Raw genomic sequence first — 27025 nt, 5'->3', positions numbered from 1 at the left:
GAAAATTTCAGCACAGCTCAATATTTCTGCAGATACTGTTTGGCAACAAAAAGTGAATTTCAGTCGAACCCTCTCACAGTTTTCACTCATAGAAATCCAGCTGATCATAATGAGACTGTGCGGTTTCTGGAAAGTAACGATGAAGTACACACTCATCACGGTGTTAAATGTGACAGTGTTTTCAACAAACTGTCCAACTTTCATGTGTGTCAGCCAGGCTTACCAGCTTGTTTAGCTCATGATCTGTTTGAGGGGGTAGTAGATTATGATTTGGCATTGTTTTTGCAGTTCTTAATCAGAGCACAAAAGTGGTTCAGTTATGAGGTTCTTAATGAAAGAATCAAATCATTTCCTGGTGAAAGCAGCGACAAGCTAAACACTATTCCCACTACAGGAGCCAGGCTTGGAGGACATGCAGCCCAAAACAGGTGGCTTTTGAAATTCTTGCCTGTTTTGGTGATGCTGATAATGAAGTATGGGGACTTGTACTACTTCTGAGGGAGCTTGTTGTCTGTGCACCTCGGCTCTCAGAGTTGCAGATTGCTTTCATGAAGGGACTGATTGAACTGTATGTGAAATTGAGGCAAGAGCTGTTTCCAAGAGTTCAACTTAGACCAAAACACCACTATCTGCTTCACTATGCACACTTGACTTTACAATTTGGCCCACTCATATATACTTGGACAATGCACTTTGAATCAAAACATTCTTATTTTAAAAGGTGCATTAGGGCAAGTAAGAACTTCATAAATGTAACCAAGTCTCTGGCTGAATGGCACCAGTTGCTTCAGGCTTATCAGTCTTGTGGTACCTTGTTTCGTTCCCAGGTTCATGTCTCAGACTCAACACGGTTCTATCCAGAGCTCTATGACCAGAACATAAAGACAGTGGTTGGAGAATTTGATTTGAACTCAAGTAACTCAGTTGTCACAGAGAGTGCAGGTTAAAGGCACTACATATGCAAATGGAATGCTGGTCTTACTGAGCTACGCAAAAGGACTACTGCAGTTAGGACAAATAGCAAGCATTTTTGTAAAAAATGAAACTACTGTCCTACTTTTGCTTCGAGGGAAAACTGCCAGCTGGATACCTGAGCTTGGACTCTATGAACTTGATGAAAATGCTTCTGACCTGTTCAGTTGCCATGATTTGAACAAACTTGATGATTATCATCCACTTTATTCTTACCAGAGAGGTACTCGGTGGCTCATTCCTCTTAAACACACACCAACATGGAACTTGTGAAAAACTATGTCAAGAAAGCAATGCCATCGCTCAGTAGCGATCAGATGGATACACTCATGGCTAAACTGGAGGAATTAGGAGTTCTCTCTGTAGATGACCTGAGCCTTGTGGACCCGGAGGACATTATGCTTCCCAAATCAAAAACCCTGGATTAACGGAGATGTTCGCGCGGCACTGGCGGCACGGAGCACCGCCTTTGCCTCCGCGAACACATCGGACTACAAACACGCACATTACCAACTCCGGAAGACGATCAAAGCAGCCAAACGTGAGTACAGGGACAGGGTGGAGCAACAGTTTGACAACCCTCGGAGTATGTGGCAGGGACTAAACACGATCACAGACTTTAGAGGGAAAACCAGCACACCGCAGACCACGGCCTCTCTGTGTGAGGATCTAAACGTATTCTACGCTAGATTCGACACAGCGAACACCATGAGACCGGACAGTGTGCGCACCGCGGATGACGTCAGTGCGCACACTGTGTCTGAGGAGGATGTGCGGAGGTGCTTCAGGAAGGTGAACGCACGCAAAGCTACTGGTCCGGACGGGATTCCCGGCCGCGTCCTCAAGTCATGCGCGGCTCAGCTGGCTGGAGTGTTTACACACATCTTCAACCTTTCCCTCTCTCTGTCTGTAGTCCCAGCCTGCTTCAAAATGGCCACCATCGTCCCTGTACCCAAATCCTCCACCATCTCCTCATTGAACGACTGGCGACCTGTAGCCCTGACCCCCATTGTAAGCAAATGCTTCGAGAAGCTGGTCAGGGACTTCATCTGCTCTGCACTACCCGACTCACTGGACCCTCTACAGTTCGCATACCGCCACAACAGGTCCACTGATGATGCCATAGCCCTGACACTACACACTGCCCTGTCACACCTGGAGAAGAGAGACACGTATGTGAGAATGCTGTTTGTAGATTACAGCTCAGCATTCAATACCATCGTTCCCTCGAAGCTGGACAGGAAACTGCAGGATCTAGGACTGAGCAGCTCCCTCTGCAGCTGGATCCTTAGCTTCCTGTCTGACAGACGCCAAGTGGTCAGACTGGGCAGCATCACCTCATCCCCCGTCACACTGAACACTGGTGCTCCACAGGGGTGTGTACTGAGCCCTCTCCTGTACTCACTCTACACCTACGACTGCACAGCCACTAACAACTCCAACATCATTGTGAAGTTTGCGGACGACACTACAGTGGTGGGTCTTATCACCAATGGTGATGAGACGGCTTACAGGGAGGAGGTCAGCGCCCTGACCCACTGGTGTCAAGACAACCATCTCACCCTCAACGTCGCAAAGACAAAGGAGTTGATAGTGGACTTCCGGAGGTGCAGAGAAGTACACACCCCCATCACCATCAGCGGCGCTGCTGTGGAGAGAGTGAGCAGCTTCCGGTTCCTTGGCGTACATCTGGCTGAGGATCTTACGTGGTCAGTACACACAAACAAAACAGTGAAGAAGGCGCAGCAGCGCCTCTTCTTTCTCAGGAGACTGAAAAGATTCGGCATGAGCCCCCGCATCCTCAGGACCTTCTATCACTGTGCCATTGAGAGCATCCTCACTGGATGCATCACCACCTGGTATGGCAACAGCACCGCCTACAACTGCAAAGCTCTCCAGCGAGTAGTGCGGTGCTCTGAACGGATAATTGGAGGTGAGCTTCCCTCCCTCCAAGACATCTACAGGAAGCGGTGCCTGAGGAAAGCGGGGAGGATCATCAAGGACTCCAGTCACCCCAGCCATAAACTGTTCAGACTACTTCCATCAGGAAGGAGGTTCTGCAGCATCCAGTCCCGTACCAGCAGACTGAGAGACAGCTTCTTCCACCAGGCCATCAGACTGCTGAACACGTCATAGACACCTCAGCTTCACTACTGGAACTTCAACATTATGCACTCCATACTGTACAGTAATGCCACTGTTTTGCACATGTCTCACTCTGTATATTTTATTTTATTTATTTTATATATTTTATTTATTGTTTACTCTATTTAATTTGTAAAATATGTGTATACACACACACACACACACACGTAGAAAAATATTTAGTATACACATCCAGAAATGCATATACTATTATATATTGTACATATATTTATTAGTTTCAGATGTAGCCATTCTTGTATTTTGCTTGTTTACATTATTGTATTTTGCACAGCTCTGTTGCTTGTGAAGCTCGCACACAAGAATTTCACTCACATGTGCTGTACCAATGTACCTGCACATGTGATGTGACAATAAAAGTGATTTGATTTGATTTGATTTGATTAAAGACACTCTGCCATTCATTCAGTGCAAAAGATTCGTCAGAGCTGTCAAAGCATTGGAAGCAGGTGAGTTTTTGCCCTTCTGTTTTAATGCAAGTTTTCTGAAACTACAAAGGTTTATTCCAAAAATGCAAAAAAAAAAGTTGCCATCAGCTGTACATGGCAATAATTACTCTATAATTGGTTTTCATAATTAGGTCCATTTGTATTCCTGGTTGACCCAAACTGGACATTGAGGACCAATGTATTAATTGATTTGCAACAATTGTGATGTGTTTAATTTATGGAGATGTTTGTCATGTCATCCATAGATTCACAAACTCCACCGCAGTTCACCCGGCCTGGCCCCTCATCAACACCTGAACCACAGAGGTTTCAGCTGCCCTCAACACCACCTGAGACAGCCGACTCCCCATCCCAAGACACATATTCTGTACCATGGCACAAATTTCCCTCAAAAGTCATGGATGAGTTGCGTGAAAAAAAGTACATAATGGGGAAAGACAGACGAGAGATGGTTCGGATCGTCGCTGAAGATTACCTCCATAAACACCCAGGAAGACCTGGTAGACAAAAGCTGAGGGAACTCGCCAGTATGATTGTAGGACAATATCCTGCCTCCTTCAAGCTGACAGAGCCGTTTGGAAACAAACCTTTTGCAAAAGATGGTTCTGAAACTCTCTTTCGTCAGCTGGAACACAGAATTGAAAATATGAAGAGGCCACAAAGCTCACTGAAGAGGCAAGCAGGGGAAAATTCAACAAACAAAAGGCCCAGGAATTCAGATCTGTATGGATGTGTGGCGTGGGATCCAATCATTGAGGGGGCCGTGTGTAGAGAAGACCTGCTGTCTAAACGAGATGAGTTGAAATGTGCCTTTCAAACCCAGGATCTTCAGGTGGGTCTGCAATCATCCATTACAGATACAGAAAGCTTTATTAATCCTCGAAGGGCAATTCGGTTCCTACAGTCCACCATCTAGACATACAACCATTCACACAGCAATAGTATATAGCAGGAGTAATGCGATAAGGTCTGGGTCCAAGTACAATTTAGGACACATTGTGAAATTGTAGATCGTCTGTATCACTATGCCCATAGTCAATTGAAATTGATACCCTGTTTTATTATTTTAATTGGTTAGTTTGACTAACTGTTCGACTGTTTGTCTAACTGCCTCATATCTTTAGGAGTCATCTGTTCGAAAATTGATGACTGAAACATATCCCATTCAGCGCGAAATCCTCAACGATGATGATACCACTATTGCCGTTGTAAAGGACGAGTAGCCGTTCCTGTTTGAAGTTCCTCACCTGTTTGATCATGCATCTAAACTCCTTGGCTTCTCTGTACAAAACAAGCTGGCACAGGTGTGTTGTTATTGTTATTATTATGATTGTGCTGTGCTGCTCCATATGGAGAGAATTTTGTCTTTATTAATCAATCAAAAAAAGATTTGCAACCAAAAAGAGAGTTGAGACCAAAAAAGATAAACTGGCAACCAATCAAATAGAATAACTTGGATGAACAATCAAATGGAATAGATTTGAGACCAAAAATCAGGAAGTGACAACCAAAAAAGCAGGACATTTGAGATCAAAACAGAACAGGTTGCAAATGAAAATGAAATAATTCATTTTTATTTTTATTTTTTTCAAAATTCTCTCCATAGCTCCAAACGAAAATGAGTGTTAGTCTTATGTACTTGTACAAAATTAACACCTTGAACCTTGAACAGGAACTTTCCAAAAAAGAAAAGGGGATCAATGACTTCCTTGACTCCAAAGGGATGAAGACGGGCGAAGGTCCAATACAGCTCATCTGTGGCATTTCAAAATACTTCAAGGAAGACTCTTATAAACTCTTCCACAAAAAAAGAGGTAGATGTTGTAGATTTTAAACTGTGTGCAAGATAATTATTTGCATCCAGTGGTGAACCAAGTAACCAACCACAGTAGGAAGTATAGATTCCCCTAATAGTGCTGCTGATATTCTCTATAAACTCTCTATCTATAAACTATTTACATTAATGTTTGTGCATAATGGCTACCTCTGTCTGACGAAGACACTAGCAGATAGTCAATTTGCCAGCAGGTTTGTGTGCACTGGAAACATTAATTCATGTATCATGTCTGTCACCAAAACAGATCTCTGCAGATCCTGAAGTCGAACTCCCAGTGACCCCATGCATCCTAATCAGAGGTTTGTAGTTAAATCTTTTTTTGTATCCCAGCAAGCTGTTGTTAGCTGTTGTTATAAGCTGTTGTTGTGTCATATTTATTAAAGAAATGTTTTGCTTGCCTTAAAATATAGGATTTTTTTTTTTTTTTGTAAATGGTACATGGTTTTTATCTGTGTTTAAGGTGACCAGCAATTCAAGATTGCTGTTGATGGGTTACTTGTCAATGACCACATCACCTCTCCCATTGTGGCCTTGAGCTACGTCTTCTCCATGTTTTATGTCTGCAACGTCCAATACCCACCGGAGATGGCTTTTACTCTCGAATTCATGCAAAGGTAAGCACACATTGTTTTGAAATACTTTGTAAATGTGACTTTGCCGTGCCTTTCTGCACCTGACCTGCTTTTTGTCAATCTACACTAAACCCGTTTGTCTGAGATGTACAAGCTCAAAATGTGTCGCCACATGCTGTGAGCTTTTAGATCAGCTGTTATTGGCTTATGATCCCCCTGAATATGGATTTGTTCGGAGATTTTGTAGCTCCATGTTGAAGACTATTGTTGGAATAAATGTGTCATATCTTTTTAAAGGGCAGGTAACATGCTTTTTGCTTTAAATAGTGTCCTAAGTCAATCAATAACAAAACAAACATAACATGATTCTAGTTGGGAAATGGAGCAAAAACATATTTTTCTCAGAATGGTTTGTTGACACAAAATTCGTTTGAGCTATCTCTTTAAAACCATTAGCACCTGAGACCAGGTTATGTCAGTGGTGGTCAAACCTTTTCATGTCAAAGACACACAAACTGAAATTTATTTGGCTGCAGACCCCAAACTCAAAATATGTTGTTCCAGGGACCCCCCCCCCCACCCACCCGAAGGAAAGACTAAACATATTAATTTAAAAAATACTACATAGTGGATTCATGCCCAAATGTTAATACTTGTACTGATGTGTAACGTGCACTGAATGTCACAGTTTCTCCACTCCATGTTTGAATAACCCCCAGGACAGTCCCTGTTCAAATGTGCTGTTACACCTTTTGATAGGACAATGTCAACTGTGTTTTCTATCCCCTTCTGTGTTCTGTGCATTTATAATATCCCTGCATACACATTGAGGATGCATGCTGCCATGTGTTGGTGATAAGCAGACTTCTCGCCCTTGCAAACATTTCTGTATATGCGCAGTGTGAATGCATGTGTCTTGAAAAGACAGAGGAAGAGATAAGCTTAGCCACTGGCACCAGCACCACAACAACATTGGGTTCTAGACAGATGGTCAACTAGAATGATAGAGAGGTTCACACATAGGGGCATATTGAAGAAAACAAATGTAGGATTTTATTGAACTGCTCCACTCCTGTCAAGCCACACTACACGTGCAAACTTTGTCTGCATATCACTATTGTTTTTTTTTTTTCCTCAGAGTTTTCTTTGGGGTCAATCCTGAGCAAGGCTCCAAGGCAGAGAAGAAGGGGAAGAAACGGCACTTCATTCCTCCACAGGTGTGCAAGCTGGTTTCTCAGCTGAAGGAATTTGAATGCAAGCAGAAGGAATCTGAATGGGCCATTTGAGCTGTTCTCAGAGCTCAGAAAATACCTTTTGGGACTGAATGTACACACACACACACAAAGGCAAATCCAAAAACATGGGGCTTGGGAGTAGAAATACAGATTTTTACAGTATTAGGTGAGTTCAGATGTTTTAACTAGATGCCCACAACACACATGCTGCAGTTTCAAATCCCCCATGTTAAGGGGGAGGGAAGGTGGGCGATATTTGTCATTCCAGTTAAGCTTTTCCTGTCATTGTGGAGTTGGAGGTGTAAGTTTTAATTTTTTTTTTAGTTTTAAGTTGTTTTAAGAGTTTTAAAAATCTCTTTATGGCATGTTGCACAGTCATCCTTCTAAGGTCATGGTTGTTATTGCTGCACTGATGTTTTATAGAAAAGTTGTATAATGTAATACTTCTAATGTTCTATTTGTTTTTTGTAGAAAGGTCAGCCACTGGTTGCAGAGCTCTGCCTGTCGGTGTGATATGTGGAGTTGGAGGTGTAAGTTTCTGCATCCTCCTGGAGGGGGCTCCTCATTTTGCACTGACAGGTGAGTAGCAACAGCAATGCTGGCAGTTTTATTGTCTTATTTTGTCATTGTCTTTAACAAATCAATTTGTTATTAATGCCTGTCAGCTGTGGATGCTAAAAAGTTGCTAGATTTGGCATCTCCCTTTTAAAGGACATGGCTGTACTTCTTTGAGAGAACAGCTGGTTTATGTATGTAAAATTTCTCTGAATGTGAAGGTGATGTTCTGAATGTTTTAATGGTTGTAATGTAAATATTGCAAATCATTCACCACAAAAAGTGAAATCACTTTAAAGTACTGGCAGCTGTTAAAGGAAATAAATAATTGCTGTGATTCTACATTTGTGCTTTATTGATGGTAAACGGTATAGAGAATGGTACAGAATTAAACATTTTAGGATGACTGAAGTGTCCGTAAATGGTATGGATTGAGTACTTAAATAATACGGAATATTCCATTTTAGATTTGATGGAACTGTCCGTAAATGGTAAAGAAAAAGTCAGGTAAATCTACGGAAATATCTGTTATGGGGTTTACGGAATTGTCTGTGCAATAACGCCAAAATTTATGGAAAATACGGAATTTTCCATTTTAGGTTTGACGGAAATGTCCGTCAATGGTACAGAAAAACTCGGGTAAATCTACAGAAATATCCGTTTTAAGGTTTACGGAAGTGCCCGTACAATAACGGAAAAAGTGCTGGTAATTAATTACCAGCACTTTTTCCGTTTTATAACGGAATTTTTTTTAACAGTGTACAGCCACCATTGTCATCATAATCATTATTTAGAATGACATAAACTGCAAATCAAAAAATATATGTGAGTGTAAGAATATGTATAGAGGGTTTTTGTCAGGTTTTATGAAGGTTTTTTTTATTTTACGTCATCAGAAATCCAATTTTTCTTTTGGTCACTTTTGAGGGAGATTTTGATAACAATGTGTCTGTATGTAATTATTTGTTCATGTATTTCTACAAAAAAAATTATACACATTTCACATGCTGCTGCTGTGATGTCTCTTGTACAGCGGGAAGCCATCAAAACCTTTCTCCATTTCACGACGACAGCTGCCGGCCACAAAGGACAGGATGAAGCTGGAACAGCTTCCTATCGAAGAAACATTGTACGGATGAGCAAATGGTGCCATTTAGGGGCAAGAGGAAATTCAAGCAGTACCGACCCAGTAAATCAAGAAAACGCGGTTTCAAAATATTATTCCTTGAAATAACACTGCGATTTGTACGAGCAGCTTTCCTTCTTGGAGGCTCTGGGGGGTCCTTGGAGGCGCCGCACTCCTCCACCTGCTGCCCGCCTGCACCCGAGCCTCCGCAGGGGAGAGTGGACGTCTCTAGCCGATCTTCGGCCGTTCAGTCTTCCGCCTCTCCCCTCTCTGCTCCCCCGCCTGCCTCTTCATCAACCATGTGTCCCATCACCTTCGCTTGTTCACAGAGGAGGCAGGCCTGGTGGCTGGCCTCCAGATCAGCTCTGTCACTGCTACTGGCCACTTGCCTGCCCTCCTGAACTGTTTCGTCTTTGCAGCTGGCTATGCGGCCTTCCTCCTAAACTTTTCTTCTGATTCTCACAACATGAGAATCAATATAACATGATATTGGACATTTCCAATCTAAGCCTGTATCAAGTCATATATGTCAATATGTTTCAAAAATGTTTTCAATTCTTCACATTTCGGGAAGATTTCCAGATGTTTTTATTGCTTTCTAATAGTTGTGTAATGGTGTCTGAGTTAATCATTTTCTCTGTCGTTTTATACTATTGTTGCACAACAAATATCTTGGATTATATCTGAAATATATATATATATATATTAGGGGTGCAGCGATACACAAAATTCACGGTTCGGTTCGGTTCGGTTCGATACTTTGGTGTCACGGTTCGATATTTTTTCGATACAAAAAAAATGTTCATGCATTTTTAATTTGCCATTTATTAAAATTATAAATATATATTTTAACTCAAAAGTACAGTTTTTAAATTTAACCCTAACCCTTGTGCGTGTTTTTTATTTTGACAGCGAATGCGCACCTGCGGACCACTTATGTGCAGCCCTGGTTATTTAGCTCATCATATTGCAGCCACAGAAATTCTTTTGTCCATGAAACCATAAAGCTGCACTTTCTTTTTGCCTTATAGTCTGATTTGTCACAACTTCTCCGTTTTGTGGTAAGCTTTTCTTTGGCTGTCACTTCTTCACCCTGACCTGTCTTATTTGGCTCAGCAGAACTGAAATGCTTTTACACGCTCACTCACATAAGCTCAGCGATTCTCTGCACGATCAACCTCTCACATGTTTAAGCTGCGGGAGATTTCACTTGTCATGTTTGCATAGTAAGCTAACGATTAATAAGACGATGTCAGAGGAATTGGTGCACAAATTATCATCACTCACAGATCAGTGCTGTCGCTCTCTATACACAGTTCGCACGATTGCAAAGTGAAAGCAAAAAAACAAGCGCAAATTCAAACGCGATTTCAATATGTCACATATTGACAGTGGCTCACTGATGCCAATGACATAATTACCCAGCTACATTTCTGAAAGAATGCAAAAGCATTGACATATATTTTTCCTACAATAGCCCGACGGGCAGGGAAGAGATAGATTTTGGTAGCCCGACTGAAAAAATCGCTAGCTCCGGGACGTCGGGCTAGCGATATTGCAAGCCCTGTATCTGATTGAGGAATCACTCATCTTTGGAAAAGAGAGTTTATTACAGAGAAATGGCTCTTTCCAAAATAAAAGCTATACTATCCGCTTCTTCTGGGCTATATTCTCAGCAGCATAAGGAGAATCATGTGCTAACAGCTGTCTAAATGACTCGGCTAAAGTTAGTAGCATGCTTGCTTTTTTTTGTCTGCTTCCACTTGTCTTTGCACTAGGATGATGTCGGCGTAAATGTGCAGTCATATTCGTTGTGTTCCCACTAGTGCTTTCAGGTTAATCTCGTTGAAATGACCTTAACGCCACAACACGGCAAATCTCCGTTAACAAGCTACCGCCGATCGCTCCGTGCATGGGGCTAGACGGCAAACACGTTAACGAGCTAACTGCGCTAACACACTAGTTCACACCAATGTAATTGAGCATTGCGTGGCACATCCAACATACTGTTTTACTTTAGTCCATGACTCGCTTACCTTCAGGGTCATATGTCACATGAAAACCAAAATAATTCCAAACGCCAGATCTGAATGAGGTTCAATTTGCCTGTTGCAAGTAGAGCTTAACTTCTGTCTCGCTAGCTTGCCCTGCGCTCTTCCTTCTGACTATGCTGTCTGTGTTGAGCGCTCAGTGGATCTGCGCTCGACAGTGCAGCCTAGGCGGAGTAGTCGAACACAGATTCACTGAGCGCTCAACACAGACAGCATCGTCAGAAGGAAAATTGATAAAATAAATTACAAATGTTGTATTGTTCGATACATATGCGTACCGAACCGAAAGCACTGTATCGAGCGGTTCAATATCGATATGAATATCGTTGCACCCCTACTATATATATATATATATATATATATATATATATATGTGTGTGTGTGTGTGTGTATATTTTAGGCAATAAAATAGCCCAAAGTGAGTCATAATATGATGTTGAGTAATTTTCAACATGTACCATCAAAATGTGTGCAGTAGGGTGTTAAATCATTTTACAAAAGTGCTTTGTTAAGACAGTAAGTTCATTTGGCTTCAACACAGTACATAATTGTACATATTGTTTGACTATTTGACACTGAGATCAAATATGTTGTGTAGTTCACACTGTTACTTTTTTAACTTTCAGTTTCTTGTTTATAAAATAGAAACATTAATCTACTTTATTCCTTCAGCCAAATAATGAACATTATTACTAAGTGAATAGAAATGTTTACAGTACATTCAGTGGTGCAAGACGTGTTGTGGAGATCGTGGTCAGAAAAGAAGGTAGTACTGTTAACAGGAACTTCTTGTAAAAGCATCTATCTAATATTGACACTCATACTTTTGTGTTATTTCCTCTTTTTACATCGCTTCCTGAACAGTTCTTAAAAAACCTCACATATGTGGAAATGACTTCTCTATGAAGCTCGTAAGAATGTAAGTTTTTATATCTTAAATATCATAGAAATATCAAGGTTTTATGCAAAGCTAACATTTCTATCATTCTTTGATTCACTGCGATTTAGATTAAACATCATATTTGTCGAGGAAAAAGTTCCACAGGAAAAAGGTGAAGGATTTTCTTTTTCTCTCGTCTATCATGTTTATGAACATAACTTTTTGAAATAAGAGCTCTACGCTGGTATCTTAGCAGATTTTTTGAGGATGAATAATTATCCTCGTAGTGACAGTAGTTACATGGGAACGCTGGGCTTTGCACAATTACCATTACTGTCATTGTCACATATTTTAAAGATAATAATGAGCCCTGTTACTGAGTGAAAAAATGTGCTGTATTACACTGTTATCTTGAGCTAACGCACTAAAAATATCCTCAAACATCATTTGAGAGTTTTAACAGAATAGATAAAAAAAATTTACTTCACTTTTCACCATAACAGCTTGTCACTGGTAATGTTTAACAAATAATCATGTAAATTGTTTCATGTGCAAACTTCAGACTCCTTTAAACTTCACTTTTTTGTAACAAGATGGCTGGAACTCTGACTTTTCTTCTCATTAGTTCTCTGCTGCAGGGTGAGTGAAAGAAAATCAGCATCATGTAAAGATTATTATTTAACATGAAACATCTACTAAACTACAAAGGGTGTCCATTTATTAGATATTTAACAGTAAAAATATTTAGCATTTGTACCTGAATTAAACACTGAAGTCCTAGCAGCAGTGATAACTCTGGATAAAGGCTACAATAATTAAAACTGTACTGTTGCTGTAAATTACTGTTTGCATTTCTTTTTTACAATTCATTGTGTTGTGTTTCAGGTGCACTGTGTGGAACGTTCAACGTCACTATGCCACAGAATATAAATGTTTTGAGAGGATCCTGTGTGACCATCCCCTGCTCCTTTGATGTAGAGAGCAAATTTGAAAATAACTTAGATGATACATGTAAAGCATGTTGGAGTGATTCAACTTCATTTAAAAGTGAAAATGCAAAACTAAAGCCAACTAAAGAAATGACAGGAGACTTAACAAAGAAAGACTGCACCACAACTTTCAATAATGCAAATCTTCTTAAAAGTACTAAATATTACTTGAGACTGGAGTGTGATAATACACTGAAATACACTTTTACAAAAGCTGGTGTAGACATTTCATTCATAGGTAAGTTTTTATATCCATATAAAGATAATTCATATGAATAAATGACACGAGTCAAGCTGCTTTGACTTCATTGTGAATTCACTGGATTTTACACAGCATATAAAACCCTGAAATTAATTACTGCTCATTTCTTTATTGACTGATCTTTTTGCCAGATGATCCTCCCTTACCGACTCTGACTCCATCCACACTGGAGGTGGAGGAGGGAGCCTCTGTGAGTCTGACGTGCTCTGCTCCAGCTCCATGTTGGTCTCATCCTCCAGCTCTGACATGGAGCCCTAACCTGGGTCAGAGTCAGGAGACACTGCAGGAGAATCAGGACAAAACTAAAGTCAGGACCTCTGTTATGAGTTTCACTGCTTCTCACCTCCATCATGGAAATAAAATCTCCTGCACTGCTGTCTACCAGAAACAAGATGGTAGCCCTGATGTCACTGCTGAAGCAAGTTTAACTCCTGATATTTCATGTGAGTTTATTTTTCTCTTCTCAAATGAAATAAATAGTAATAATGTTTAAATAGTAGTAGTAATGTATTTAGTAATAAATACAGTTATCTAGATCTGTTATTTATTCTCTCTAAGAGTAAAACTACATTTAGTCAGTCACATTTGACAGTTGCTTTTCACTTTACAGTTTTCAGTTTCAGAGTTTCACTTACTATATATATTATCATGTATTTTCCCCAAGTTATGATATTTGTTTTGTGAATACACAACCAGTAAAACAGAATTATTAAAAAAACAAAATTCAGATAACTGTTATGTGATGTGAGAATGAGGCCCCAGTTCCAGACTCAGGCCACAGATAGTAAATAAAAAATCAACCTTTGTTCAGGTGTAGCAGAAAAATCCAGATGGTAGCCAATAAAGTCTTTGAATGCAAACCAGGACAAATGTGAGTGAGAAAATGAATATTCAACAGTTCAATGCAACAAAGAAATGTGGGTAGATAGAAGCAATACATACACACTCATTAAATATGGATGATGAACACAACTGGGTAAAGTGGGACTGTAGCTCAGGGGAGGTGAGGTTGGTTGGCTTTAGCTCAGGAGGGGTGGCTGGGGTGAGTGTAGCTCAGGGCTGTGCAGAGATGTTTAAAGGGGCGGTGCTCAAAGTTAAAAGGGGCACATAGAACCAGGCTGAAGCCACACCCACCAACCATCAGGAATCTAATATGGAACATCATCATACTATATCACTGTCATCAGGTGGGGACAGTGCAAAGCAAACTTAGCCCACTGTACCTGATGGGTACAATGTTGTTGTTGAGGGGTTGCTGCTGCTCCTGCTGCTGATAGTGCTGGAGGGCAGGGCTGTGTTGATCTGAGACTGTAAAAAGTCCATATGAGAAATGGTTGCTGATTAAACAAGTGTTATGAAATAATAATAAAATGCAAAGATTGGTGACAGCGCTTGGAACCACAAGGCAATAAAACTGTGAGAAATAAACTAGGCTCTGCCTGTGAACTACTCTTTCTCATCTATCACTCTCCACTTGCTGTCCATCTGACAACAAGGCACACTTTGCTATTGCACTAATCTATTATTTAATTATCCACACTTAACAACTCTTGTACCTCTATAATAAAGTAATAATAGAAAAATGTTATAGAACCAAAACATTGTGTTTATTATTATTTTTATACTTGAATACTTTTGCAGTGGAACAGCTGGTACATGTGTTATTGATACCTGTGCTCTTTTTAATGTAGCTGGTGAGAGATCCACTGCCTCACACAACTCCTTTTAACACTGTTTCCTCCTCATGTCCTTACAGGGCATGTCTGGACAATATCACATCATGAGTTATAATTTAAAAAATCTATACTCATAAAGAACCTTCTCCAGAATACTGTATATACTATGGCCACAAGTTTGTATCATGGTGCTGATCCAGAATAATTCCCTTATTATTTATTCCTAGTGCTATAATAATAAAGTGATGAAAATAAACAAATTAAGTAATAAACATGAAATAATGTATTTATGAGGATTCAATTTGTTTGACTGTACACTCTGTGCAGGCAGAAAGCTTATTAAATGTTTAAACTGTAAAGATACAATAATTTTGTAAAATCAGCATTTTGTCATATTTGAAATATAAATCTAATATATTTTGTTTCTTAATGTATTTTCTTTAATAACATAGGGTGTGTTTTTTAAAAATCATAATTATAATAATCCATAATTATTTGGATATGCGTATTAGATTCTGTTCAGTGAAATATAAGCCCTCCAAGAAGGCAGGAAAAGCCCTGTAACTTACTTTAAAACTAAATATGTTCCCTGAAATGGTGGGCAGAGCTACAGACCCTTACCCAGTTAGCTGGCAGCTAATGACCAGCACTACTTGTGCAGTTAATAAAAGGACAGGTAATGTTTGTCGCACTGTTGCACACACAGCACGCTCATCTGTTTCAATTTGTCAGTTGTCACAAGACAACTTACCAACATGTAATAATAAGGTTCATCTGTGTGCTATAGACTATGTGTACGCTGTGAACGCATACTAGGTGTACGCTGTACACCTACTTACTGGTTTTTTTTGCATCAGTCTGCGTCTCCCATTTAATTTGCTTCTTCTACAGCTCTGCATATGGTAAGCCATTTCTGCCAAATATTGCGAGTTTTCTAACACGTCTGGTTAAGAAATGGCGTAAGAAATGCAGTTTAACACCATGGGGAAGGCCCTGCATAGTTTCAAGAAAACAGCATTTTAAACGCCTTCACAGCTGACCCTGAACGCCGGAAAAAACAGTTTTTAATCTGTCTTTGAATGCCATTTTTTGCTGAGTGGCGTTCAAAGACAGGTAAAAGTTTGTTTTTTTTCTGCCGTTCAGAAAGGGCGTTTAAGACGCCACTTCCTGGTGTAAAATACGGTATTCTGTCAGGTCAACGCCATTAAACAGTGTTTTTTACAGCATTTCTTTCTCTCAATGTTTCTGCGCAGACGTGCCGCATGCATAAAACACACATAAAACAATTGCCTCAAGAAAAGGGCATTTGGGACACCCATCAGGAAAGGGGCAGGTGCTCAAGCCGCCCCTCGCACGTGCCTGGTGTAGCTCAGAAGGTAGAGCAGGTTATCTACTATTTGGAAGGTTGGCATGCAGACTGGAGCCAATTTGCACACCAAATATCCTCGGGTAACGATATTTAGATAAGCTGTTATCTGATGAACAAAACACTTTCTCTGTTATTTTAATTAGAAAACACTTAAACATAAATTAGGTGAATGGATGAGGCATGTTGTATGAAGCGGTTTAAGTTGAGTAGAATAGCGGTATGTAAGAACCAGGGCATTTATCATTTCCAGGTGACCAAACTCTAAATAAGACACAGAGAAAAAGAAGTATCAAAAAAGTCCACCATCTGGCTGGAGCCTTTCTATGTGGTGTTTCTCTTCCCACCCACAGAAGGAGGGGTGGGTTTACTGGAGATTCTAAAATTGCCCACAGGACAGAATCACTGTCTGTGTCAGTGTACACTGCCTCTCACCCAGTGGCATTTGGGCTAGGCTCCAACCCCCCTGGAAGATGATGAATGGGTAATTTTTGACACTCAGTAAAAAGAAGTATAAAGTTGGTGAAGTGACTGTAAGTTGCATTGTTCAGTCAGTCAATATAAAGACAAAGAAAAATCATTTTTATTGGATACATCAGTATTTAGAAAGAAAGGGCCAAAGCAACTTCTTACTATCACTCTACAAATTTTCTTGATTAAAGAAAAAATGAGTAAATGTGTGCGGTTTGCTCCCTTCTCTCCTGTTTGGTGTTAGATGTGTATGAGTTATTAATTTAATGGGAAAAAATATATACTGAAGGCATTGTACCCAATTTATAAACACTACTTCTGCAAAAAAAACTGTCTTAACATTTTAGTTTGTATGTTTTATTCCTTAATTTTCAGATTCACCTAAAAACATTACAGTTTCAGTCAGACCTTCTGGTCCAGTACCAGAGAACAGCAATGTGAGTCTGACCTGCAGCACTAATGCCAACCCAGCAGTGAGGAACTACACCTGGTACAGAGCTGATGGAGACCAGGAGACGTTTATTGGAACAGGAACCAGTTTAAACATTAAAGTCTTCAGAGACAGACGGACATTTTTCTGCAAGGCTGGAAATGAGATTGGAGATGGACGTTCCAGCAGCATTCAAATAGATGTTCAGTGTAAATATCATATTTCACATCTGCTTTACATATATCATCAGTATAACCCAGCATCAAGGATTCAGACCATTAGAACTGGAATTTACACACTGAGCTTTTTGAATAGTCATCAAATAAAAAACCAATGCATTTTTGCACAAAAAAGTATCAGCATTCCTAAACTGTTGTTTCAATATACAAAAGTCTTTGCTTGTCTGGTCACACACATATAACTAAAAGTGACATCTGATTCTCAATTTATAGGGTTATATGATATGATGTCGGCCAACTCTTTGTAACTATAATAGTTTCAACTCTTCTGAGAAGACTTTCCACCAGGTTTAGAAGAAGTGTTTATGACCATGCCAGCTGTCACAGGGCAAGAGGCGGGGCATACGCTGGACAGATCACCCGTCTGTCGCAGTGCCAACACAGAAAGACAGACTAACATTCACACCTATGAACAATTTGGAATGGCCAATCAATCTAACTCCTCTGACTGCATGTCTTTGGACTGTGAGAGGAAGCCAGAGTACACAGAGAGAACCAACACAGACACAGGGAGAACTTGCAAAGTCACTGTTAAAATACAAATAAACGACTTAATGATAGGTAGTGTAATACCCAACATACAGTGCAGTACACCACTAATCTGTATGTTTTATTCCTTAATTTTCAGATTCACCTAAAAACATCACAGTTTCAGTCAGTCCTTCTGGTCCAGTACCAGAGAACAGCAATGTGAGTCTGACCTGCAGCACTAATGCCAACCCAGCAGTGTGGAACTACACCTGGTACAGAGCTGATGGAGACCAGGAGACATTTATCGGAACAGGAACCAGTTTAAACATTAAAGTCTCCAGAGACAGACGGACATTTTTCTGCAAGGCTGAAAATGAGATTGGAGTTGGACGTTCCAGCAGCATTCAAATAGATGTTCAGTGTAAATATCACATTTCACATCTGCTTTACATATCATCAGTATAACCCAGCATCAAGGATTCAGACCATTAGAACTGGAATTTACATGCTGAGCTTTTTGAATAGTCTAGAAATAAAAAACCAATGCATTTTTGCAGAAAAAAGTAAAAGCATACACACAGCATTTCCAAAAGTCTTTGCCCCTCTGCCCACCCACTTATAACTAGAATGACATTTGACTCTCAATTTAAAAAAGGTTACCGTAGTTTTTTGGACTATAAGATGCACCGGTATATACGGTGCACTGTCGACGAACGTGTCTGTTTTCATGGATAAGGCACACTGAATTATAAGGCGCATTAAGCAAAACAACACGGTCAGATAAGTCAAACTTTACTCAACTCATTCTTCCTGCTTCCTCCACTTCTGTACCATTGATTCATTAATGTTGAATTCTCTTGCAGCTGCTCTATTCCCATGTTGTTGCAGTATATTAATGAGTAACCTCGTATTGTGGATGGATTATCTCAGTTGTTCTCCTGACTAAAGTTTGGTCTGTTTACAGTATCCTGTCATGCGATTGCATTTCTCCCTAACCTTTGGGAACCCTCACATTAACTTTTATCGAGTGGAACAAAGTTAGCATTCATCCCCCAGCTTCACTGCATTTATGTTATGCTAACATAGCTGTGTTGCTAGCAATCACATAGCACATCATTATATAGTCCAACTTCAGTAACCCTACAAAAGTCACTGCGGTTGAGTTTTCTGTCTTCGTTTATGTTGGAAGTGATGGCAGAGCTGTACGTTTTAATTTTTTCAGAAATCTTTCAGTCAGAACATGGTAATATCATCTTTAGGTGGAAACTAGCAAGCTAACTTCTTGCTAACTTCTAACTGCGTTAAATTTAATAAATTCTGTTTTCATGGATGCCTGGATGTTAAACTTAATTGTTATGCCTGGTAAAACAGAAACACTGATAATTTTATTAAAGACAAAATAATTTAGACCGTTTATAACTCTCAATGATGTTGCAGTGTTCTTCAACTTTGGGATCTGAAGCGGACGGAGTTCTGGACCCAGATTACTCCGCTAGGCTCCTAACTACAGTAGCTGTGATGCTCTAACAGTCCATCAAGCGGTGCAGCTTCGTAGCTTAGCAAAGTCGTACAAAAACATTTTTTGACAGATTTTTGAGCGCCGTGTACCACATAAAATCTGTTTGAGGTCAGTAAGCACAACCAGAATTCATACATAAGGCGCATTGTCAATTTCTGAGAAAAATAAAGGATTTTAAGTGCGCCTTATAGTGCGGAAAATATGGAGTATGATATGATGTAGGCCGACTATTTGTAGCTATAATAGTTTCAACTCTTCTGAGAAGACTTTCCACCAGGTTTAGAAGTGTGTTTATAACTATCACAGCCGTAACAGGGCAAGAGCAGCACACCCTGGACAGATCGCCCGTCTGTCACAGTGCCAACACAGAGAAACAGACAACCATTCAGACTAACATTCACACCTATGAGCAATTTAGAATGGCCAATCAATCTAACCACTCTAACTGTATGTCTTTGGACTGTGAGAGGAAGCCAGAGTACTTGGAGAAAACCCTCGCAGACACAGGGAAAACATGAAAAGTTACTTTTAAAATACACACATACGACTTAATGATAGGTAGTGTAATACCCAACATACAGTGCATCACTAATCTGTATGTTTGATTCCTTATTTTTTAGATTCACCTGAAAACATCACAGTTTCAGTCAGTCCTTCTGGTCCAGTACCAGAGAACAGCAATGTGAGTCTGACCTGCAGCAGTAATGCCAACCCAGCAGTGTGGAACTACACCTGGTACAGAGCTGATGGAGACCAGGAGACGTTTATTGGAACAGGAACCAGTTTAAACATTCAATGTCTCCAGAGACAGACAGACATTTTTCTGTAATGCTGAAAATGAGATTGGAGTTGGACGTTCCAGCAGCATTCAAATAGATGTTCAGTGTAAATATCACATTTCACATCTGCTTTACATATCATCAGTATAACCCAGCATCAAAGAGTCAGTTCATTAGAACAGAGTTTTATACACCATGTTTTTCCAATACTCAGCAAATAGAAACAGTGTATTTTTTTAAATTAAAAAGTTACAGCATTCTTAAACTGTTGTTTTAATACATAAATCAGACTTTGTGAAATACACGTTAATATCCATTACATACAAGTGATTGTGTTATTGCTTTTTTTTGGATTCAACTAAAATACCACAGTTTTTGTCCGATCAAAATGATCTTAAATAGTTCTTTAGTGTATGCGCAACATTTCATTGTTTTACACTTTATTTTCAGAAGACTTAGGCAGTGGGCTAAAATAAGGTGCAAGCATTCTTAAGATGTTATCTTTTTAAATACATTTATAAGGCTTTATGACAGGTAGTGTAATACCCAATGTACAATACACAACTAATTTTCATTTTTTAATACTCATTCTTTAGATTCACCTAAAAACATCACAGTTTCAGTCAGTCCTTCTGGTCCAGTACCAGAGAACAGCAATGTGAGTCTGACCTGCAGCACTAATGCCAACCCAGCAGTGAGGAACTACACCTGGTACAGAGCTGATGGAGACCAGGAGACTTTAATTGGAACAGGAACTAGTTTAAACATTCAAGTCTTCAGAAACAGACGGACATTTTTCTGCAAGGCTGAAAATAAACTCGGAGTTGAACGTTCTAATGTGACTCAGCTTGAGATTCATTGTATGTATCTCAAAATTAAATTATACTATTTTTGTTAGAAATTGTAACAACACATTAGTGTTTTCCATTTTTCTGACATTTCTGGTTATCTCCAGTAAGCATCCTTGATAGCCAAATATTGTAGCACAGATTAGCACAGACTAAAAATATCCCCCTTCATAACAAAACAACCTTCGGCAGTAAAACAAGACAATCTTTGCAGTATGATTTTCTGAAATAAATCTAAAAAGTCTGCACATACTTTAATAAAGTCTGTGTTGGGCAATGCATTATGTAGATCTGTTTTTTGCACAGGTTAAAACTATTTCAAGAGCAATAAAACACTCCTGATAATGATAAGTATTGCAAGTATGTTCAGAAAGGACTTCAGTTTGAGACATGACCATCTTTACACACAGCATTTTACCAGTCACTTTGTCAGTTCATTTGTTTTAGTAATTTTTGCAAATATTTTTCAATCATCAAGGTTGTTTTTTTACTGACTCCTCTCACTTTCTTTCAATGACAGTTCTTCCACAGATCCTGTTTTCATCAGATTGTGTTAAAACTGCAAGTCAGGTTAACTGTTCCTGTGACACCGAGGGAAACCCTTCCCCTGCTGTACAGTGGTATTTGAATGGAGAACCTGTCAATCAGTCTGGTGGATTTGAAATATTCAGTGAGACTCTAAACATCACAGTTCACAGGAGCTCCTTCATTCTGAGTCAACCACATGTGAAGCATTTTTCCACCCTGCTCTGCCGTAGCTTCAACTCTCTGGGATCTGCCAGTCAACAATTTTGTATGAGCAAGTTTAAAAGCTCTGCAGAACCTCAAGGTTTGTATTTGGTGCAACTGTAAATACTCTTGTTTAACCCACATACATGATGCAGTGGAAATCAAGGAGATTTGTTGCCTTAGTCAATGATATCCTGTGCTCTACAAAGCCAGTTAAGAGATATTGTCAGGATTTTTTTTTTGTAAATGTTAGTATTCATTTGCAATACATTTACTGTCAATAACTTTAGGAATTCCACTAATCCACACAAGCAGTTAGTGTGTTGGGTTAATCCAGCTACAGTCGACTCACTACCAGTTTCATACAATATGTAATGTTTTGCAGTACATTTATCTCATTGGTATTGTGCTAACACACTCCTGAATGCTCAGGACCAGCAAACTGCCACAAACATCTGCTTCTACAAACATGGTCACAATTACTGATGGTCATTAAATGAAGTGTGAATGTTTAATAATCAAGGCCTTGATTATCAGCATTAAAAAAAAAAAATGTATTAGCATTCTTAAACTGTTGTTTCAATACAAAAATCAGACTTAATGAAATACATGTCCATATCCAATTTTAACAACCAAGTGATTGTGTTATTGCAGTTTTTTTTACATTCAAGTAAAAAACCACACTTTTGTCTGATCTAAATTATTTTAAATAGCTCTTTAGTTTATGCATAACATTTCACATGCATAAACCTTTTTTATGCAGAAGAGGCAGTAGGCTAAAGTAAGGTCCAAGCATTCTTAAGATGTCATCTTTTGAAATAGATTTATAAGGCTTTATGTCAGAAAGTGCAATACCCAATGTACAGTACACCACTAATTTTCATTTTTTAAAACTCACTTTTCCAATCCACCTGAAAACATCACAGTTTCAGCCAGTCCTTCTGGTCCAGTACCAGACAACAGCAATGTGAGTCTAACATGCAGCAGTAATGCCAACCCAGCAGTGAGGAACTACATCTCGTACAGAGCTGATGGAGAGCAGGAGACTTTATTTGGTACAGGAACTAGTTTAAACACTGTAGCCTCTAAATTCAGTCAGGTATTTTTTTGCCAGGCTGAAAACAAGATTGGATTTGCACGTTCTAATCCAGGGGTAGGCAACTCCAGGCCTTGAGTGCCGGTGTCCTGCAGGTTTTAGATCGCACCCTGGGTTAACACACCTGAATCAAATGATTAGTTCATTACCAGGCCTCTGGAGAACTTCAAGAAATGCTGAGGAGTCATTTAGCCCTTTAAATCAGCTGTGATGGATCATGGACACATCTAAAACCTCCAGGACACCGGCACTCGAGGCCTGGAGTTGCCTACCCCTGTTCTAATCTGACTCAAGTCCAGTGTATGTATCACATTTTTAGGCATTTCTATTCATCCAGAATTTTAGCAACACATAATCCACCTCTCATATAATAATTCACCTCTAATAATTCATAATTCACCTCTCTTATACTCTACAACTACTACACTGAATGCCACTGTCCCTTGCTAGTAGCCTATTTCATTTTTCTGACATTTCTGGGTATCTGGTGTAAGTATCACAGCTCACCAAAGACTATAGCACAGATGATTTTAATGTCTTAACCACAGTAATAAAATACATTCCTATTTATAACAGCACAAATCAGAAAAGCAAGACAATATGGTTTACATCATTGCAATGGGGTTGTCTCAAATAAATATAAAAAGGCTGGATATACTTCAATAAATACAATGATGCGTAGTACAAAATGTAAATTGTTCACTTTGGTTTATGACCACCTTCACTGACATGTGACCAATTGTTGTGTTGTTACATCATTTGTGTAGGTGTACACAGCATGTCTTTATCCTGTCTTCCTTCTCTCACCCCAACCGGTCGCAGCAGATGGCCCCGCCCCTCCCTGAGCCTGGTTCTGCCGGAGGTTTCTTCCTGTTAAAAGGGAGTTTTTCCTTCCCACTGTCGCCAAAATGCTTGCTCATAGGGGGTCATATGATTGTTGGGTTTTTCTCTGTACCTATGAAGCGCCTTGAGGCGACTTTTGTTGTGATTTGGCGCTATATAAATAAAATTGAATTGAATTGAATTGAATATGCTGTTCATTTGGTCCAGTACCAGCAAACACCAGTGTGACTCTGACATGCTGTAGTAGTAATGACAACTCAGCGGTCAGAATGAACAAAGACTAAGATACTTTGATGGGAGACAGATATACTTTATAAATTAAAGCATTAAAGTTGATGCTACCAGTGTGCAAGATTTCTGTCAAGGGCTATGATAGTCAACAGGGTCTCAAGTGTACCCATAAATACTATTAATTATGGTAAAAAAAACAAAACAAAACATGTTTTTGTCCTTAATGTTTAAGCTCACTATAAACAACAATATCCAACATTTCTAATCCAGTTCAAATTGATAGGGATTAGATTTGTTCTGTTGGAGCTGATCCATGTTATGATGCCAGAATAATTACTTGTAACTTAAGTATTAGTTGATTAGGAATATAATGTCCATGGCTTTATTTCTCATGGCAGGGTCTGAAATGCACTGTGGACTTTACAGTGGAGTCGTTCCTTGGGTCCTCGCTGGTGTGTTTTTCAGTGTCAGTGTCATCTGTTCGGCATGCCTTTGGTATGTTAGTATGTTCACAATGGAAAGCCTACTGATGTTTTTATAGCATGCTTTCAAATAATTTATTTGTTTCTTTTTTTGCAGCAAAGTACGAAAGAATGTGAAGCCAAAAGAAGAGGACAGAACTTATATGTCACTGAGCGGTAGAACCATCAGCTCTTCAGAGTATGATGTCATTAACACAGCTCCAAAGAGTCAGTGATGCTGACCTTGAAAATGATCCAATAGATAAGATTTTTTTCTTAAGATTGTAAGATTTTGCTGTATTTTTTGTTTGGCAGTTAAATGATACTAATGTGAAAAAAAAAATCAGTTATCTGTTATACTAGTCTTTATTGAAATGCATTGAATAACCACTGTGTAGCTAACCAACCTAGCCTAATAGCATGCTTTACATGATGGAATCTCTTTAAAGGGGTGTGGTGAAAGCTGAGGGTGAATGAGCATTCAAGGAGTTGATAGTGGAGAGATGCCAAGCACTCTTACTTCACAGTTCTATTATAGCTTTTACGCTCTGACAACTTTTGGCTGATTTAAACAACTCAGTAGTCGACTACTATCTACTGGGACAAAATAGCCTCCAGCCATCTGCTCAGTACAGTCTACTGAACAAAAGGGAGGGCAAATTTAGGAGTGTGGAGCAGAGGTTCTACACAGAGAGCCTTTTTCACTCAATTAAATGCCACCTAGCACTGCTCTGTCCACTGCACCACATCTGATGCAACTTCTCAGGTGAGGTTGGTCAGGGAGCTGGTCAGAAGTAAGAGTTCAGGAAACAGAGATACCATTGATCAACAAATCTGTGCTTTTTCTGTTTTTAAGAGGGAGATCTTGCATAGCTATGATGCATTGGCAGATGTGCAACCTTTGTAATCTCATGTACTATATGAGAGTGTCCTGTAAATTTACAGTTATCAAATGTAATTGTTTCTATCTATTCTCCACAGCCAAGAAGATGTAATGCATTTTTGGAATAAACTATCTAATCGTCTGAAGGCCTTGTAGTGACAGATGAGCACAACAAATGATTTGAACTGCTCAATAGTTTGTGTTTTATTGTTGTATTTCTTATTTCACAACATGTTAAATGTTTTCCATGGGTGCCAGGTCTGAGTTTCAGTTTCAATATTCAATTCAATGTCTGGTGTCCTGGTGCAGCCACAACAACCTGGTGCTGAATGCCCAGAAGACAGTGGAGATTATTGTGGACTTCAGGAAGCACACAGCTCCACTCCCCCCCATCATCCTGACTGACACCCCCATCACCTCTGTGGACTCGTTCCGCTTCCTGGGTACCACCATCACCCAGGACCTGAAGTGGGAGCCCACCATCACTTCCGTCATTAAAAAAGCCCAGCAGAGGATGTACTTCCTGAGGCAGCTGAAGAAATTCAACCTGCCAACACGGACGATGATGCAGTTCTACACTGCAATCATCGAGTCCATCCTCACCTCCTCCATCACTGTGTGGTACGCTGGAGCCACTATCAGGGACAAACAGAGACTGCAGCGTGTTGTGCGCTCTGCTGAGAAGGTGATTGGCTGCAGACTCCCATCTCTGCAGGACCTGTACACCTCCAGGACACTGCGGCGTGCAGCTCGGATCTCAGCTGACCCTTCTCACCCTGGACACAGTCTGTTTGACCTGCTCCCCTCAGGCAGGAGGCTCCGGTCCATTCGCACCAGAACCTCTCGCCATAAGAACAGTTTCTTCCCCTCTGCTGTCGGACACATGAACAATAACCATATGACTGTTCCCACCACTAACACATGACCCTACGCTGTGTTCACTGCATCATTCCATGTTTGGCACCGATCACCACCTGCACTCATGTATATATCATGTATATATCTATCCACTTAGCACTTTTAATTCTTATTCTTATTTTTATATTTTTATGACAGTATGTTGCACTGAAGCACCGCAGCAATTTCCTAATGTTGTAAACCTCCTCAACATCTGGCAATAAACCCTTTCTGATTCTGATTCTGATTCTGATATTATTTGTCAATATTATTTGTATTAGTGTGTTTGTGTCAGGTCTGAACTGCAGGCAGCAATAATAATAAAGGCAGAATGTAATAAAAATGTATATATCATTCAACAAGTTACTCATCCTATATTTAATAATGCAACCCCATAGTGTGAGTTTTCATATGAACTACATCATAACATGCATGTTAAACAAAGTCCATGATTACTCAGAACACAGGATAGTTGTACACACACCTGAGTCTGCCTTAAAGAAGCTCAGGCAGCAGCAAAATACCAACATTCCCAATACAGTTTAATTTTAGTACATCAGAGTTTCTTGCTCTAATTTTTGTTTGTCTTAAATTCATTTTAGTGCGTAAGGTTTCCATCCTTACTGTCATGGTCCTGAGTCTGGTGATTCAGTGTTTATGTTTTTGATTATTAATATTCTTTATTTCAGTTAGTTTCTGGTTATACTTTAATGATTTTTAGATCTTATGTTTTGCACCGTGCCTCCTGAGTGTTACATGTGAATTTACAGCCTCTGGTGTGTGACTGTGGGTGGTGATTTAGAAAGACATTTTTTAGTATGCATACTAAATCATTTGTTTTCTGAGCATAGATTACTCATTCTATACTAATCTATTCAGAAAGTCACAGGATCAAGACCAGCACGGTGAAAGATTGGAAGCCAAAGCTTAACACAGGTAGTACACCGCACATACAACATGAAATGAAAATGCTCCTGCTAAGAGACAGGACAAAC

The 27025-nt window shown here is 39.7% G+C and overlaps 1 protein-coding gene and 1 long non-coding RNA gene across 3 annotated transcripts; both read left to right on the top strand.

Annotated features, from left to right (window-relative positions):
* Positions 1-4609: 4609 nt before the first annotated feature.
* Positions 4610-8480, top strand: LOC120732688. Of its 2 annotated transcripts, XR_005695629.1 has the most exons (5): positions 4610-4888; positions 5257-5720; positions 5882-6035; positions 7132-7210; positions 7700-8480. It is a non-coding gene; the product is annotated as an uncharacterized LOC120732688 (long non-coding RNA). The 2 variants fall into 2 exon arrangements; XR_005695628.1 differs by having other exon boundaries at positions 7132-8480.
* Positions 8481-11809: 3329 nt separating this feature from the next.
* On the top strand, positions 11810-25412 carry LOC120732681 (B-cell receptor CD22-like). Its single transcript, XM_040030455.1, has 12 exons — positions 11810-11879; positions 11969-12012; positions 12403-12479; positions 12726-13067; positions 13223-13534; positions 16980-17243; positions 17902-18165; positions 19884-20148; positions 20639-20902; positions 21411-21719; positions 24188-24284; positions 24369-25412. The coding sequence occupies exons 3-8, from the start codon at positions 12434-12436 to the stop codon at positions 20090-20092; spliced, it is 1437 nt and encodes a 478-aa protein (XP_039886389.1). The 5' UTR covers positions 11810-11879; positions 11969-12012; positions 12403-12433; the 3' UTR covers positions 20093-20148; positions 20639-20902; positions 21411-21719; positions 24188-24284; positions 24369-25412.
* Positions 25413-27025: the final 1613 nt, after the last annotated feature.

This window comes from Simochromis diagramma, unplaced genomic scaffold (assembly GCF_900408965.1).
Source record: "Simochromis diagramma unplaced genomic scaffold, fSimDia1.1 OVJJ01000361.1, whole genome shotgun sequence".
Classification (NCBI taxonomy): Eukaryota; Metazoa; Chordata; class Actinopteri; order Cichliformes; family Cichlidae; genus Simochromis; species Simochromis diagramma.
This window is presented reverse-complemented; position numbering and strand designations above follow the sequence as displayed.

What these genes read in the sequence shown, in the direction of transcription:
- LOC120732681 (XM_040030455.1), top strand. Translation starts at nt 12,434, where the DNA reads ATGGCTGGAACTCTGACTTTTCTTCTCATTAGTTCTCTGCTGCAGG. An exon ending in TTTAACTCCTGATATTTCAT is followed by an intron (nt 13,535 to 16,979) that starts GTGAGTTTATTT and finishes CTTAATTTTCAG; the next exon opens with ATTCACCTAAAAACATTACA. An exon ending in CATTCAAATAGATGTTCAGT is followed by an intron (nt 18,166 to 19,883) that starts GTAAATATCACA and finishes CTTATTTTTTAG; the next exon opens with ATTCACCTGAAAACATCACA.